Source organism: Oncorhynchus kisutch, linkage group LG4 (assembly GCF_002021735.2).
Source record: "Oncorhynchus kisutch isolate 150728-3 linkage group LG4, Okis_V2, whole genome shotgun sequence".
Lineage (NCBI taxonomy): Eukaryota > Metazoa > Chordata > Actinopteri > Salmoniformes > Salmonidae > Oncorhynchus > Oncorhynchus kisutch.
This window is the reverse complement of record NC_034177.2, coordinates 72267107-72283590: the sequence shown is the minus strand read 5'-3', so window position 1 is coordinate 72283590 and position 16484 is coordinate 72267107. Positions and strand designations below refer to the sequence as shown.

Sequence of the window (16484 nt, the reverse complement as noted above, 5' to 3'; positions counted from 1 at the left end):
TTAGCTGATGACCGCTAGCAATGTTTTGCTAACTGATAGCTGGTAGGTAGTTAGCTGGCTAGATTCAGTTGAGGGATTCCAGATCCGAAGTAAATAGAAATACTTTAGAAAAAAGCAGATTCACGCCACATTGGGTGAGGCGGGTTGCAGAAGAGTATTTACAAGTTGAGGTTTAGGAAAATATTTTTAAAAGATATGTGAAGAAAAATATGTAAAAAGATGTATAATGGACACGACCGGACAAAAGACAAAGACATCTGACTGCTAAGACAAATTGTCTATAAATGGAGAAAGTTCAGCACTGTTGCTACTCTGCCTAGGAGTGGCCGTGCTGCAAAGATGACTGCAAGAGCCCAATGCAGAATGCTCAATGAGGTTAAGAAGAATCCTAGAGTGTCAGCTAAAGACTTACAGAAATCTCTGGAACATGCTAACATCTCTGTTGACGAGTCTAAGATACATAAAACACTAAACAAGGATGGTGTTCATGGAAGAAGCCACTGCTGTCCAAAAAAACACTATGTATGGAGAAAAAAAGGCATAGCACACCAACATCAAAACCTCATCCCAACTGTAAAGTATGGTGGAGGGAGCATCATGGTTTGGAGCTGCTTTGCTGCCTCAGGTCCTGGACAGCTTGCTATCATCGACGGAAAAATGAATTCCCAAGTTTATCAAGACATTTTGCAGGAGAATGTCAGGCTATCTGTCCACCAATTGAAGCTCAGCAGAAGATGGGTGATGCAACAGGACAACGACCCAAAACACAGAAGTAAATCAACAGACTGGCTTCAACAGAAGAAAATACACCTTCTGGAGTGGCCCAGTCAGAGTCCTGACCTCAACCCAATTGAGATGCTGTGGCATGACCTCCAGAGCAGTTCACACCAGACATCCCAAGAACATTGCTGAACTGAAACAGTTTTGTAAAGATGAATGGTCGAAAATTTCTCCTGACCATTGTGCCGGTCTGGTCCACAACTACAGAAAACGTTTGGTTGAGTTTATTGCTGCTAAAGGAGGGTCAACCAGTTATTAAATCCAAGGGTTCACATATTTTTTCCACCCTGCACTGTGAAAGTTTACACAGTGTGTTCAATAAAGACATGAACATGTATAATTGCTTTTGTGTTATTAGTGTAAGCAGACTGTGTTTGTCTATTTTGACTTAGATGAAGATCAGGTCAAATTTTATGACCAATTTATGCAGAAATCCAGGTAATTCCAAAGGGTTTGCATGCTTTTTCTTGCCACTGTACTGTCTGCTGACTGACTGTTCTCAAAACTGGTACACAAAATTAAATATTGTGTAAGTGCTCTAAGATATTGTATTTTACTTTAAAGAGTAAGATATTTCCTATCTGACCTTATTGGAACATATTGTCTATATATGACTATGTTATTACATACCGTGGTGATCATCTGATCCGAGATGCTATTTATGTCTGTAGTGAGGCATTATGCAGTTGTGCCTATTGTCTGAACACAATGGTTGTTCTTTGCCCTGAGGTCACAGCAGACGGTCACTCCACCAGGCCAGAGTGTGTCACCTGTTCCTTAAAGCATACCACCACAGACTCCTCCTCCTGTTAACACTCAGACAAAGCGGGGGTTGTTGTTCAGAAAAGTTTCAAAAGTTTGTCACCTACTTTTTCTGAATTACATTCTGAATGATTTAATCCTCCATGTTAGCCTGTCACTTATTGTGTGGTTCACTAGAGGATACAAATATGCATCTTATATAAATTCCAAATTAAACTGGATTACAAACGCTTATTTGACTACTTTAAGAATAATTTAAGCTACTGCTTAATGCAGGGAGATCTCACTCCCAATTATAGTCAATCTGTCACCTCCTGTGATGAGGGTGGTGGTATGATCCTGTCTCACACCCCTTACAGGAACACCTGTCGGATTGTAAATCACCTCTTTGTCTCCACGGCCCCTCTCCTTGGATTACCATGGCAACCTCTATTTAGGCACTACAGCAATAGACCGAATAATATAGAAAGGGCTTCACAAGCAATTATCAATCAGGAAAATGCATAGTTTTTTTGGGTGATACTGTTTTCTAGCACACTGCTGTGTCTGCTTGAAAATGAAAGCCTTAAAACCTGCGGTATTGTATGTGTGTGGCTATTGCCAGGGGTATTCTACCTGGAGCCTGTTGATAGGAGGATGCAACATTATAGAATGTTCCGATATAAAAGTGTTATGTAGAACCAATATGATTGACTGTAAAGTATCTACAAATAAGAGGCAGCTTTATTCATGACATTTCCATCTGCAATATTCTGACATCTAACATCACGGAATACACCCCTGGTTGGTGTTCCCATTTGGGTTTGAAGATGGTCTCATACAGCCAGATATACACTTGAGGGGACATAACATTAAGAATACGTTCCTTAATATTGAGTTGCACCCCCTTCTGCCCTCAGAACAGCCTCAATTCGTCGGGGCATGGACTCTACAAGGTGTTGAAAGTGTTCCACAGGGATGCTGGCCCATGTTGAAGCCAATGCTTTCCACAGTTGTGTCAAGTTCGCTGGATGTCCTTTAGTGGACCATTCTTGATACACACAGGAAACTGTTGAGCATCAAAAACCCAGCAGCATTGCAGTTCTTGACATAAACTGGTGCACCTGGCACCTACTATCATACCCTGTTCAAAGGCACTTAAAACTTTTATCTTGCCCATTCACCCTCTGAATGGCGCACATACACAATCATGTGTCAATTGTCTCAAGGCTTAAAAATCCTCCTTTAACCCATCTCTTCTCCTTCATCTACACTGATTGAAGTGGATTTAACAAGTGACATCAATAAGGGATCATAGCTTTCACCTGGTCAGTCTGTCATGGAAAGATGTAATGTTTGCTACACTCAGTGTATGGCAATGTTTATGGCATGATTTAATGACATAAAAATGCAAAAATATATAAACAATTGACCATGGTTTAATAAAACAATCACGTAAACACACACTGTTTTTAATATATGTCGTGAAATGCATTTCCTAAAGAATGTAATGAAATTCTATGAAGCTGCTATACAGAGCAAAAGTTATATTACAAAAGCTCAGTCCATACAAAAGCAATTCAAAACAAAGGAACAAGGACAATAAGCATTAGTAATGCAGGTTACAAACGGGGAATGTGAACACGATATACAGGGTTTATGCATCTAAACTTGTAATACTTCAACAGACCATAAAAAAAACTGACAAGCATCAAAACATACTAAATGACATGTCAGACCGTTGCAAATTGATCAACCTTCATTTCAGTATTGCATTTAAAAACAGCTTCACAAAACACAGTATTTACAAAGGAAAACCATGTTTCTCCTTTTGGATCGAAGCAAATCATTCACATTGGTTACTGGGATAAATCCAATCCTCAATTTATACCATCTCTGGATGTTTTACTTTTTCTTTAGGTTTAACTCAGGTCCAGAGAATAGCTTTTTTATAACATATTGCTATTAAGGCCACACACATTTATTTAAATATTTGTGAATAGTAGACTCACTCTTGTTAAAATACTATAGGGACCTTAGTTTAACACCTGGTGACCTAATCAAGAGATTTGAGCCTCTTGGGGAGACAAAAAGAGGTACAATTCAGCCATAATCAGAGAGGAAGTTGTATATCTCTACTGGAAGCCTCACAACATTGTTTTTTTGCTATAATCTTGCATTTCTTCCAACAATATCAGATTTCAAAAAAAAAAATATATATATATATATATATGTTAAGAGGGGCATCCGTTAAACATTTTATTACATTTGTATGGCCTAATCAACTTTCAAATGATCTATCAAGATATTAGTTGAGACAGTCTTTCACATACACAGCACATACATATAACATTTCCATAGCCTTATATAGGCCTAGCTATCTCATATCATTACACTTGTAATTTCGCTTTCAGTCATATGATACCCATGTGTACATATCGGTGAATGTGGTAAAACGGATTCAACAATATTGAGCTCATAGAGATTGTATTAATCATCATACTATCAGTCCATTTAATCACAATAACGAATAAGCAGCAACCACTAAAATAATATCACTGGCATAAATAAAAGTTGAAAAGTTTCTGCCTGGCTAAAACTGCCTTCTCTGTCTTGCATTGTTAAAAGTATTATGTATAACAAATGGATTATTAAGAACACAAATATGTACTGTAGTGTATATCAAAATGTTAACCGAATAATCAGAAAGACAACTACAACCCATACTTTATCCTACTCATAAAAATCTACTAAAACAGCATTATTATGTCTAGGTCCAGATACAAACCAACCACACTTCTTATACATTCAATACATTCAGGGACCAGGATACAACACTCACTTGACACTGCCTCATGACATTTACATGTCTTACCTTCAACTATAGGCTACTGTACATTCAAGGATGAGCCGACTGGAAAAAGGACCTGAACACAAATACATAGCAGGCTAAATGTGGTATTTCAGTGAGGTTTTTGATTTTAAAGAACGAGTTTCTGTAGCTATATACTATGTGTTTTGATTACACAATGGCGAATTGGCTATTGTACATACTGAGAACAATAAAGCTGATACACTACACATTCATCACCATGCCTACTATTCATGTGTGGAGTCTTCAGAGGAAGTAATTGAGTAATAAGAAGATTGTAATAACAGGCTTATTGTCACAGTTGCTCCCTCCCAAAAGCTGGAGATCTATTAAGATCTTAGTGACTCATACATTCCCTCTCTAAGGAACACACCTCATCCTATGATCTCATCTCATACCAAACAAGCTGACCTGGCTTTCTTCAGGTTCTCTCCATCTAGGACTCAGCCTTCTCCTTCTTCTTATTCATTTTTAGGAAGGAGGGAGTGCGAAACTTTTTCTTCTTCTTTGGGGACTTGGTTTGGCTCTCAGGGGTCTTGTCTCCCCCTGATTTCTCTGTGATGGAGATTTCAACCGTTTCTGTGGTGCTGACGCTGATCTTGGATACCTTGATGTTCAGTTTCTCCTCCAGTTCTTCCATATAGTCTTTCCCATTGGGTATGATCTCTGTTAACAGGAAGAAACCAAGTCAGCGAGGAAGGATTGGTGAACGAAGCACTTATACACTTTAAAAAAAAGAATACTCCTTTACAGGAAGAATGAAGATGACAATTTTGTCTGTAGTGCAACCTTTCCAAAACTCTATGTATTAGAACCAATTCAACGTTAAAGAGAAGGAATGCCCTGATTTAGGAATTAAGCATCTCACTGAAACTTTATTTCACACAATGGTCTTGTTCCTTTCTAATGAAATAGCCCATACCTTTGACTGGAGACATGAGTGGAGACAGGGACAGTGAGATGGTGGACTCGTCAAAAGTTGTCATCTCATCTGCATCTGTGACATCATCAGCATCTGCAAGTTCAAAGTTCAAGGGTTATCAATAGGGCCTGGAGTTTTATCCTGACCTTGTGGCCTGGCCAGGCAAAACGTTGGGCCCTAGCCATCACTACTGTAGATAACAGAGGTGGGAATAAAATTATCTTCATCATGACAGAGTTGATATTTGTAATGAGATAGGGGAGAATCATACCATCCTGACCCAGCTGCCTTTGCTCCAAAACACTCTTATACTCTTCTAGCATTTTCTCTGTCAGCTCACTGAAGGGGTTGGGAGGAAGAGAGCGTGTCTGCTCCTCATCCTCAATGATAAAGGCCTGAGGGGAGAGAGGTACATACAAATGGGGTTAAACTTTTAGCTGCTAGACATACTGCTTAGTGTCCAATGAGCTCCACAAATTCAGTTTAACCTAAAACCATTGGTAAGGCCAATACATACCTGTGATCTCCAACCCAACTACTTCACTGAACACATAATATAAGGATGGACCAACGAAGACCCACATTAGTCTTCTGATCATGACAACTATGAAACTCACTACCATATGGGCCGCTCCACCAATTAGGTGCCTTTTTTGATTTCACCTAATTTTAACATTCTTTCATAAAGATCACATGTTCAACTTTATAAAAAACAAGTTGGAATGGAAGCGTGTTGTGTGCAACAGAGATGGGCAATTGAATACAAAGTTCACAACAAAACAAAAACAAAACATTCTAGCCTATGGATAACAGGGTTGACGTGTTGTGCTCGACACACTCAGTTTCCCACCACAAAACACCAGAAAATGGCCAAAAATAGTAGAAGCAGCTCATCTACTTTTACACTATGATATGACTATTAGATGTTCTTTGTTCCTTTTGAAAAAAAGAAATAAAAAAGAAATCGTTTCACCATTATAAAATGAGAATTGAGTTCAGGTAACTGGGTTGACTTTATAATAAGGGACAGATGTAAATGAATCACATTAAATAAATAATAATCTTCAGAAATGACTGTCAAAGCAACAAAATAACTTGGGCATTAGAATGATAGTAAAAACTTGGTGAAATGATGGGGTTAAAATCTTCCTAGAGGTGACAGGGTTGACAGGGTTGACGGACATGTCAAAATGGACATGTTAAAATGCTTAATTTTGGCACTTTAGCAAGTCCCTTAGTCACTAGCTTTAAGCACCAACTGTCAGAGCAGCTCACAGATTACTGCACCTGTACATAGCCCACCTATAATTTAGCCCAAACAACTACCTCTTTCCCAACTGTATTTAATTTTTATTTATTTTGCTCCTTTGCACCCCATTATTTTTATTTCTACTTTGCACATTCTTCCATTGCAAAACTACCATTCCAGTGTTTTACTTGCTATATTGTATTTACTTTGCCACCATGGCCTTTTTTGCCTTTACCCCCCTTATCTCACCTCATTTGCTCACATTGTATATAGACTTGTTTATACTGTATTATTGACTGTATGTTTGTTTTACTCCATGTGTAACTCTGTGTCGTTTTATCTGTCGAACTGCTTTGCTTTATCTTGGCCAGGTCGCAATTGTAAATGAGAACTTGTTCTCAACTTGCCTACCTGGTTAAATAAAAGGTAAAATAAAAAAAGAAATAAAATAATATACATCTGATTTATTGAATTCTCCATGTGGTCTATATTAGAGGGCACTTCATTTAATATAACAGGCTTTTTATTAATTTTATTGGTGTCCAATTTCTACTTAAAATATCAAAGGGACGCAAAAGGCAAACATTTTGTGGAACGACATATATCATGTTAGGGTTGTGTGGTGTGAAGTTGATCCAAGTACTTACAGGTCCTGGTATGGTGTCCACAACGATGCCAGCTAGAAGATGGGACTTTGGTCCTGAAGTCATCTGATCACCAGTGTTCTGTTGCCTTATCTAAAAAAAAAAAAAATAATAACAAATTTAAAATAATTGTAAGTTCTGTTCCCAAGACATTGGCATAACTCTCTGGGTAATTAGAACTATCTACTACACCCAAATGTGTCCCTAGACTAACGGGTGTCTATTATTCTGTCTATTTTTGTTCTGAAATGACTCAGTGACACAGAAAGGCTTTATGACTGATTGATCCTCTGGTCCACCCAGCTGTCATGCCAGAGGGAGACAGGTTGCACCCTATAGGTCACTGCAATCAATACGAATTTGCTTGGGAAGAGAGTTCAATAGTATGGTCAAGCTGTTGAACTCAACATTTAACCCAGCCCAATATGTCCAAACTTTCAATCAGGAACATGATTAGAAAACACAATGTTCTAGCTCACCAGGTTCCTCTTCTCCAGAACATCAGTGGGGTTTGTGTTAAGGGGAACAAACTGGTTGGGGTCCTCAATCTTTATGGGGGTGCCAGTGCCATTGCTGGTCTCTTCAGATTTCATCCACTAAAAGGAAAGATATTGGTTTAATAAAAATACATTTCAGACTGGAGCTCATTAACACATTTGATGCATTGGGTAAACTAAGAAGATTTTATGTAGAAAAATGTTGGTGTTTCATACATACAGTTACAAGATTCCACAAGAGGGCAGGCTAATCCACACATTTAAAACTGCTCTGGCAACCGACAGAAAAGCCTCATATTTGAGCAAATATTTTAGCTCTGCCATAGGAACACAGACTGTCAGGTTGAAGCACTAAAGATATTACTGCATGTCTACCGGTACACAAGGTAGATTGAAGAACAATGGTTTATAGCAGCTCACCATGGTCTTGGTCCTGGGGCTGCACTCTCCACTGGGCGAACTTTCAGGCACATTGACCTTCAGGTAGCTGTTGGGAGAGTTGAGCCAGCGGGTCCTCTCCCTCTTCTGTTTCTGAACCAGGACGTTAAACGGTTTTCTCTGACCCAGATCACTGTCCACCAACGGGACAGTGTAGACCGTGGCAGGAATCTCCACGTCGTTTTTGGTCCGAATCTTTTCCCTCACTATGGGGTGGTGGTATGCGTAGCCTGTCCGGTAACCCTAGCAACACAGAGACATTGTTTCAGTCCACCTGCCAAAATGGACTCCATGAAAACTGCCACCTGTTATCCATCAAGTATAAAGCCTTTATACATGAATATTAATTAGGAAATGTGATTTCCAAGGAAAAGGTTTCCGCAACATAATTACGCTCAGTACCACAAGGTACAGTTAAGTGATTTGCACCTTGGCAGCATATAAAATCAATCTCCCAAAGACACGTTTTCAGACATTGGTCCTGCAGTTTTCCATCAAAGTTTGTAAGATCATTTCCATCTTTAACCATGTGAAACATTACACTCCATAAAAATGACTAAAGTTTAAGCAGTTCGTAGAACACCCAATGTTCAGCCTCTCCAGTGAAGACCTTCTTTACATTGTTGGAACACTTTGTACAGTACATATAAACAACGCTTTCAGAAGTGCCTGATTTCAAAGGGAATAGATAAAGTCTGGCCACACAGGGGAAATGTTGTGTGGAACACATCAAAGAAAAGGGGGGTGGGGGACCGCAAACCCCAAACTCAACCATGTTGAGCGGAACCCAGGGAGTGTGTTGAGTATTCCAGTCAATCGACTCTGAAGGATTGTGTGGTCTGTGCTCTTTACTCCACACAGCATGGCCTGCCATCTGGAATCAATGATGGGGGAGGCGGGCTATGATGACACAGGGCTGTACAAGCTAACACAGCTGTAGCCTACCCAGGAAGTGGCATGTCATTAGTAGTTTCAATAGAGGATTTCTCAGAGTAGGGTGTGCTGTGCCCAGAGATTGGGTCTGTCCCTTATCATTAGTAGTGATGTTGAGATAGTAGTGTTTAAAGGGGAGAAGCCCTCTGAACATCACAGTTATCTACAGGGGATGCTAGACCCAGCATTAGCAAACAGTCTGCTAGCCGCAGGCTAAGATTGGACGTTCATCTTTGATAAACCCCCAACGGTGTGGCACTCTTTAATAGGTTATATTGGACAATAATCGTGCATTAGTTCAAGGAGCTACAGCTGGCATTCATGATCTCCCATGTTTGATTCATGGGAGATCTGGTTGGGATTATGATGTCAATGTATTCCCACACATCCTCAGGATGGAAATGCTAAGCATTGTGGGAAAAGTCAGATAAAATCGTGAGGTCACTTACCAGGTTGTCCAACATCCTCATGAGTGACTCGAACTCTGCCTCGCCCACTTTCCACTTGACCTCGCTGTCCACGGTGACCCCAGCAGCAGCCACTCCGTGGGTAAGGGGCTTGAGCCTCTCCCTGTCCAGGAGCACCAGGTCCTCCACTCCTGCAGAGCACCGCAGAGCACTGACCTGAAAGACCACATCAAAAACACATATCATAGTTAAGACCGGGAGTTTGTCTTGACCATGTGAGAAGACCAGGTCTGGTGAATAATGAGTAAAAGTCTAAAACTACAGACGTAGGATCTTAATTTGAACCAGTTTGCTACAGCAAGAAAAATGATCCTGCAGCAACAGGAAATGTGAATTATTATGTGGATAATAATTAATGGACATCTTTGTAGGAGTTGATCAAAAAAATTGTAAGGTAAAAATCAATTCAAATTTCAAGGTGCAAATTACAAACTTCAGAAGCCTTTTTAAGCCTCAAATACACTACACGTTTTACAATTCCTGCATTGCAAGAAAGTTATCCTGCAAAAGGGTAATCAAATTAAGATCCGACATCTGTAGCTATTATAGTGAAAATATGAGGTAAAAACGCGTGTCACAAGGCGACAGTAGAGTCTAGTAAAGCACAGGAATTCGAGACTGACCACATGTGGAATGACCTGCTCAATGGACACACTATCCCAGAAACATATGATGATAAGAGAACACTATCGGTCTGACACAGTAAAGAGGCTCAGAGAGAATGCCACCGAATCGAACACTAAACTCAACCTGTTGCTCTTTGAGAACAGTGGTTTCAAAGACACATATAGTCCTTGATTTAGCTTTGTTTTAACAGATGTCTGACTTATCACAAATGTCTCTTTCATGCAGAGAATGTAACACCATTCAATTGGAAAACGACCAACACCAAGTTTGATTCCTTTCCAAAACCAGGGACCATTTTTCTCTACATGAGGGAAACCATTCTACAAGTATAGTGATTTATATATACACACACTAGGGATGTACAATATATCAGAATAATATATATCGGAATCGGCCGACATCAGCTAAAAATTCCAACACCGGCCTGATGTCTAGTTTAACAGCGATGTGCAAAACCGATGTCAAAGCTGACGTGCAAACCTATATAAACGTAGGTAGATGACGTAATGATGCCACAAAAAATACAGCGCTACACAGCATTCCTAACATCGCCCACAATGTCTGCTGTGTGGATCTATTTTGAAGTTCAGCGACTACTTAGAACAAAAGCAGAAAAAAACTAAGCGCATACTTCCAACAACTAAACAAGCTCAAGTTGAGCAGTCATTTGAAAGAGTAAAAAAATGTCAGCGAGACAACTCAAAGGCGAAATCCATTAACGACAAGATAATGGAATTCATTGCCCTTGACAATCAATCTTTCTCTGTTGTGGATGATGTTAACTTTCGCTGACTGGTCGAACACCTCGAGCCCCAGTACACACTACCAAGAAGGCGCTATTTTTCAGATGTAGCCCTAATGGAGTTACACAGTATTGTTGAAACACACATCCATGAGCGTCACTGCTATTAGCTTCACGACTGACATTTGAACCAGCGATGTCAGCCCCATGAGCATGCGGAGTCTGACAGCACAGTGGGTCGACAAGGATTTTGTACTGAGGAAAGCCGCTCATGGTTCTCATACCACTTCTGCCATTTGAGAGCATGTTTGAAACTTGGAAACATGAACACACTCCTAGCTCCATTCGAACAACTGACTGGAGAAATAAGTTCATCAACTGCGTCTGCAGCAGACGTAATACCCTCTGTCATGGCATTGAAATGCCTGCTCAACAAAACTTCCAACAGATCGTGGGGTTAAACTTGCAAAAGTACTCTACTAGAGGCTGTGAACAAGCGATTCGGTGGCATTCTCTCTGAGCCTCTTTACTGTGTCACCACTATGCTCGATGCTAGGTACAAGGACCGCTACTTCGATGCAGACAAGAAACAGGGTTTACGTGTTTGTATGCTACAAACACAGCTGGACAAGATGGAAACGGACACGGTGACAGTGCGCACTGAGGAAGAGAGGCCATGGACAAACAGAGCTGAAACTTCTCTGCTTGACATGTATGATGAAATACTGGTTGAGAATGAAACGACTAAACAAATGAACAACGAAACAGCCCAGCAAGTAAGTGAAAGAAATAGGTTTTGATTTACTTTGTTTTACTGGTAATGGGGAAATACGTAAATGTCAACAAAATAACTTTTTGGTTAGTGTGTGTGTTTCAACTATTTAACTGTACTAGAATGCTTAGAAGGCAGCTAAAATGTTAAATATCGGTTATCGGCTTTGTTTTTTTTTGGCAAGGAAAATATAGGATATCGGTATCGGACAAAAATGTAATATCGGTGCATCCCTACTAAGGGCCCTGGGACTAAACACCTCCCTCTGCAACTGGATCCTGGACTTCCTGACGGGCCTCCCCCAGGTAGTAAGGGTAGGCAACAGCACATCTTCCGCGCTGATTTTCAACACGGGGGCCCCTCAGGTGTGCGTGCTTAGTCCCCCTAGCAGTGGGGTGCTAGGACAACAACCCCTCCCTCAATGTGAGCAAGACAAAGAAGCTGATTGTGGACTACAGGAAACGGAGGGCCAAACATGCCCCCATTCACATCAACGGGGCTGTAGTGGAGCGGGTCAAGAATTTCAAGTTCCTTGGTATCCTCATCACCAACACCCTAACTTTTTGGTCAGTGTGTGTTTCAACTATTCAACTTAACTAGAAGGCTTAAAATATTTAATATCGGTATCAGGTTTTTTGGCAAGGAAAATATTGGATATTGGTACATACCTAATATACACTATATATACACCGTATGTGGACACCCCTTTAAATGAGTGGATTCAGATATTTCAGCCACAGCCGTTGCGGACAGGTGTATAAAAATCGAGCCCACAGCCACGCAATCTCCATAGACAAACATTGGCAGTAGAATGGCCTTACTGAAGAGCTCAGTGACTTTCAACATTGCACCATCATAGGATGCCACCTTTTCAAGTCAGTTCGTCAAACTTCTTCCCTGGTCAACTGTATGTCCTGTTAATGTGAAGTGGAAATGTCTAGGAGCAACAACAGCTCAGCCGCAAAGTGGTAGGCCACACAAGCTCACAGAATGGGACCACTGAGTACTGAAGCACGCAGCACATAAAAATTGTCCATCCTAGGTTGCAACACTCACTACCGAAACACTAAATTCGAAACGGCATCTGGAAGCAACGTAAGCACAATAACTGCTCGTCGGGAGCTTCATGAAATAGGTTTCCATGGCTGAGCAGCCACACACAAGCCTAAGATCACCATGCGCAATGCCAAGCGTCGCCTCGAGTGTTGTACAGCTCGCCGCAATTGGACTCTGGAGCCGTGGAAATGCATTCTCTGGAGTGATGAATCACGCTTCACCATCTGGCAGTCCGACAGACAAATTTGGGTTTGGCGGATGCCAGGAGAACACTACCTGCACGAATGCATAGTGCCAACAGTAAAGTTTGGAGGAGGAGGAGTCTTGGGCTATTTTTCAAGGTTCAGGCTAGGCCCCATAGTTCCAGTGAAGGGAAATATTAATGCTACAGCATACAATGACATTCTAGATGATTCTGTGCTTCCAACTTCATGGCAACAGTTTGGGAAAGGCCCTTTCCTGTTTCAGCATGGCAATGCCCCAAAGTGAGGTCCATACATAAATGGTTTGTCGAGATCTGTGTGGAAGAACTTGACTGGCCTGCAGAGCCCTGACCTCAACCCCATCGAACACCTTCGGGATGAATTGGAAGGCCGACTGCGAGCCAGGCCTAATCACGCAACATCAGTGCCTGACCTCACTAATGCTCGTGGCTGAATGGAAGCAAGTCCCCGCAGCAATGTTCCAACATCTAGTGGAAAGCCTTCCCAGAAGAGTAGAGGCTGTTATAACAGCAATGGGGGGACCAACTCCATACTAATGCCAATGATTTTGGAATGAGATGTTCGACAAGCAATGTGTCCACATACTTTTGGTCATGTAGTGTAAAAGTAGTTATTAATTTAATACATACTGATGTGTTTAGACCACACAGGTTAAGGGAAGCAAAATAACACATATATTCTGTATATTGGATCGCAACACACCCTCATCGAATTTACATGATAAGAACACAGAAATAGCAGGGAACTAACTACTTCATGACCTATACAATGATGTGGTAGAACAAGTGTGGCTGATGAATTCAAGTGTTACCTGGACTTCACAAGCCTGCTGTGAGTGGTAAATGTAGTGGAAAGCCTCCTCTATGGTTTCCCCCAGAGCAACCAGGCCATGGTTCCTCAGAACAAGCACCTGCAAAAAGATGAAGCGCGGTATAACAACAAGTTCAAAAGGTGAAATTAATAAGTGAATACAAATACTTTTTTTTTTTATCGAAGTGAAAACAACTTCCAGTAACAATTACATTTAGAATGCTCTTATACCTGTGTAAAAAAAACAATTACTACAGTAACAAAACAGATTAAATGGCAGGCAGTCTAATCTCCATGGTGATGGAATTCTGTGTGTTCTGTTTCTATGTATGGCACACACTACAATACCTGTTGGTGTTGTTAAGGAAACCAATAGTTACCTTGGCAGTGGGCCCTAGGGCTTTCTGGAACTCCACCTTCTCGTCTTGATCATCCAAAAAGCCTTGGTAACTGAAGTATGCAACATCGCCCAGAACCAGAGCCTCTTGGGAAATTGGCAAGATGCCACATTTCATTGAGGACACCTGTGAATTCAGGATAAAAGCAACCGTGACAATGCTGTGTCAACAACAACTACCTAAAGGCACCTTTTATTTTATTTCCGGCTGGTAAAATATCAGACATATTGCATGAACCATAAGAGACGACCTCAAAAGGCAACAGTACTAGTACATTAGGTGTATTTACAGTACAAACAATAATGAAACCAAGAGGTTTCTCTTAATTATAAACTGAGTGGTTCGAGCCCTGAATACTGATTGGCAGACAGCCATGGAAAATCAGACCGTAAAACACGGGTATGACAAAACATTTATTTTTACTGCTAATTACGTTGGCAACCAGTTTATAATAGCAATAAGGCACCTTGGGGGTTGTGATATATGGCCAATATATCACGGCTAAAGGCTGTTGCGGCGTGCATAAGAACAGCCCTTAGCCCTGGTATACTGGCCATATACCACACCCCCTCGGGCCTTATTGGTTAACTCAGTCATTGAGTATCATGGCCAGGTGACATGGCCACTCACTGAGTTTTAGTTGAGTGTACTCACTGCAGCGGTGGCAGAGGTGTGGATGTGTATGATACACCTGATGTCAGGGCGCATGGAGTAGATAGCAGAGTGAGGGCTGAAGCCAAAGTGGTCCACCTCCAGGTAGGTGGATCCCTGGTCGACAACATCACCAATCATGTTCACTTTCACCTGGAAACAGACCAGGACACAATATCAGTAGGGCTACCATGGCAACCAGATACTCACTGTAGGCCGTCATTGTATATAAGATTGTTCTTAACGGACTTGCCTACTAGTTCAATAAAAACATTTTAGACTGTGCTACCATATTGCTGCACTATTAAAATATATTCATTATTCCACTCTTGTTTTTTCTTATTGGAATTAAACTATATTCCGTTGTTATTATGATGACACTGTAAGTGGATTACAAGTCATCTAGTTATCATTCTATTGGGACTTAGCGCTCCATCAATACTGTAACTATTGGCAACTACATGCTGAAAAACATCCATTCAACAAAACTGTAATTTCTCCTTGACCCCTTGGTGAAGTAGAGTGAGGCGTGTCTCAGCATACCCAGAGGCTGTCTGGGTGGCTGGTTATTGATTATGTGGTCATGTCGATAGTCTGAACACATATTCTGCATGATTTACATCTACATGGGGTTTTCTGGATACTGTTGATAACGATAGTGTTGTTCACCCACTGGAGAAAAGCACAAAGGGTTATTTTCTATGGTAGTTCTAAGAAATCTGGAATATGAAAATGCATGCACCATTATACCTACCAGACTGCCAGCCGTCACTTCAGTGAAAGAGAGCCCTTGTGGGATGATAAGAACATGGTCTTGTTCTTTGCTAACCCGGACCTGTACAAGGAAAAGGTCACAAAAAGCAAAACGTCAAAAGGCATTTCCAAGAACAACATCGCACCGGTTACATACAGTAAACTGGATGTAGGCTATTCTCAAGATAAAAATGGCTAGACTATTTATTTGTACTTCAACAATGCTTGAAAATGGCTAAAATAAAATGTGTATTGGGTGACTGAGGACTACTGTGTCATTTTGACATGCCTACAGTAATCACAATTCCTACTGTGCTTATAATGCTACATTAAGTTCGTGTTACATGTAAGTAGAGAGGTCTAATAAGGTTTTTAATGAGGGTAATACTCACAGTAATGTATGAGCTGGTGAAATGGGCCCAGCTGAAGAGGTCCACCAGTCTGTAGACACTGGCTAGCTTACAGCGACACTGTTTCTCCCCTTTGGTAAAGGATGCAGACTCTACCCCATAGAGGTCATTGACCGGGGTGACCATCCCTAGGTCTGGAGAAAACACATGCATTCATAGTGAACTGTGACAAGAGCACAGTGACTAACATCCCACAGCCTTTGTGACAACCATCACAAATAACAGCTTTCTTTGTGTGTCTAAACAAGCTGGTGTGTTAACCATTCATACAACTTGAATGTTCATGAAACAAGAACATTCTTCATGTTGAAGTTGCATTATGACACGGTCAATGTCATTTGCTTTCTCTTTGGTTTGAGCTTACAAGCACCACCTATGCTGACTTGTTTAACTTGAGCAGTTCTAAATGGTCCTGCCTCTCTCTTACAACATTTAGTTGAAATGATTGCTATAAATAAATGTCTCACTACATCTCAGCATCCCATGGTTAACTTTTGG

General features: G+C 40.9%; 1 protein-coding gene across 2 annotated transcripts in view; it reads right to left on the bottom strand.

The window, feature by feature from the left end:
- Positions 1–2940: 2940 nt before the first annotated feature.
- LOC109889961 (gamma-adducin) overlaps positions 2941–16484 on the bottom strand; it is a 39642-nt gene continuing 26098 nt past the window's right edge. For both annotated transcript variants that reach the window (XM_020481827.2, XM_020481826.2), the window contains exons 4-15: positions 15969–16120; positions 15578–15658; positions 14827–14976; positions 14155–14298; positions 13776–13874; positions 9526–9699; positions 8126–8386; positions 7688–7804; positions 7212–7301; positions 5587–5710; positions 5316–5408; positions 2941–5059 (exon numbers count right to left, since the gene is read on the bottom strand). In XM_020481827.2, the coding sequence (XP_020337416.1) occupies positions 4830–5059; positions 5316–5408; positions 5587–5710; positions 7212–7301; positions 7688–7804; positions 8126–8386; positions 9526–9699; positions 13776–13874; positions 14155–14298; positions 14827–14976; positions 15578–15658; positions 15969–16120 (1715 nt within the window). In that variant the 3' untranslated portion in view covers positions 2941–4829. The remainder of the gene's footprint in view (positions 5060–5315; positions 5409–5586; positions 5711–7211; positions 7302–7687; positions 7805–8125; positions 8387–9525; positions 9700–13775; positions 13875–14154; positions 14299–14826; positions 14977–15577; positions 15659–15968; positions 16121–16484) is intronic.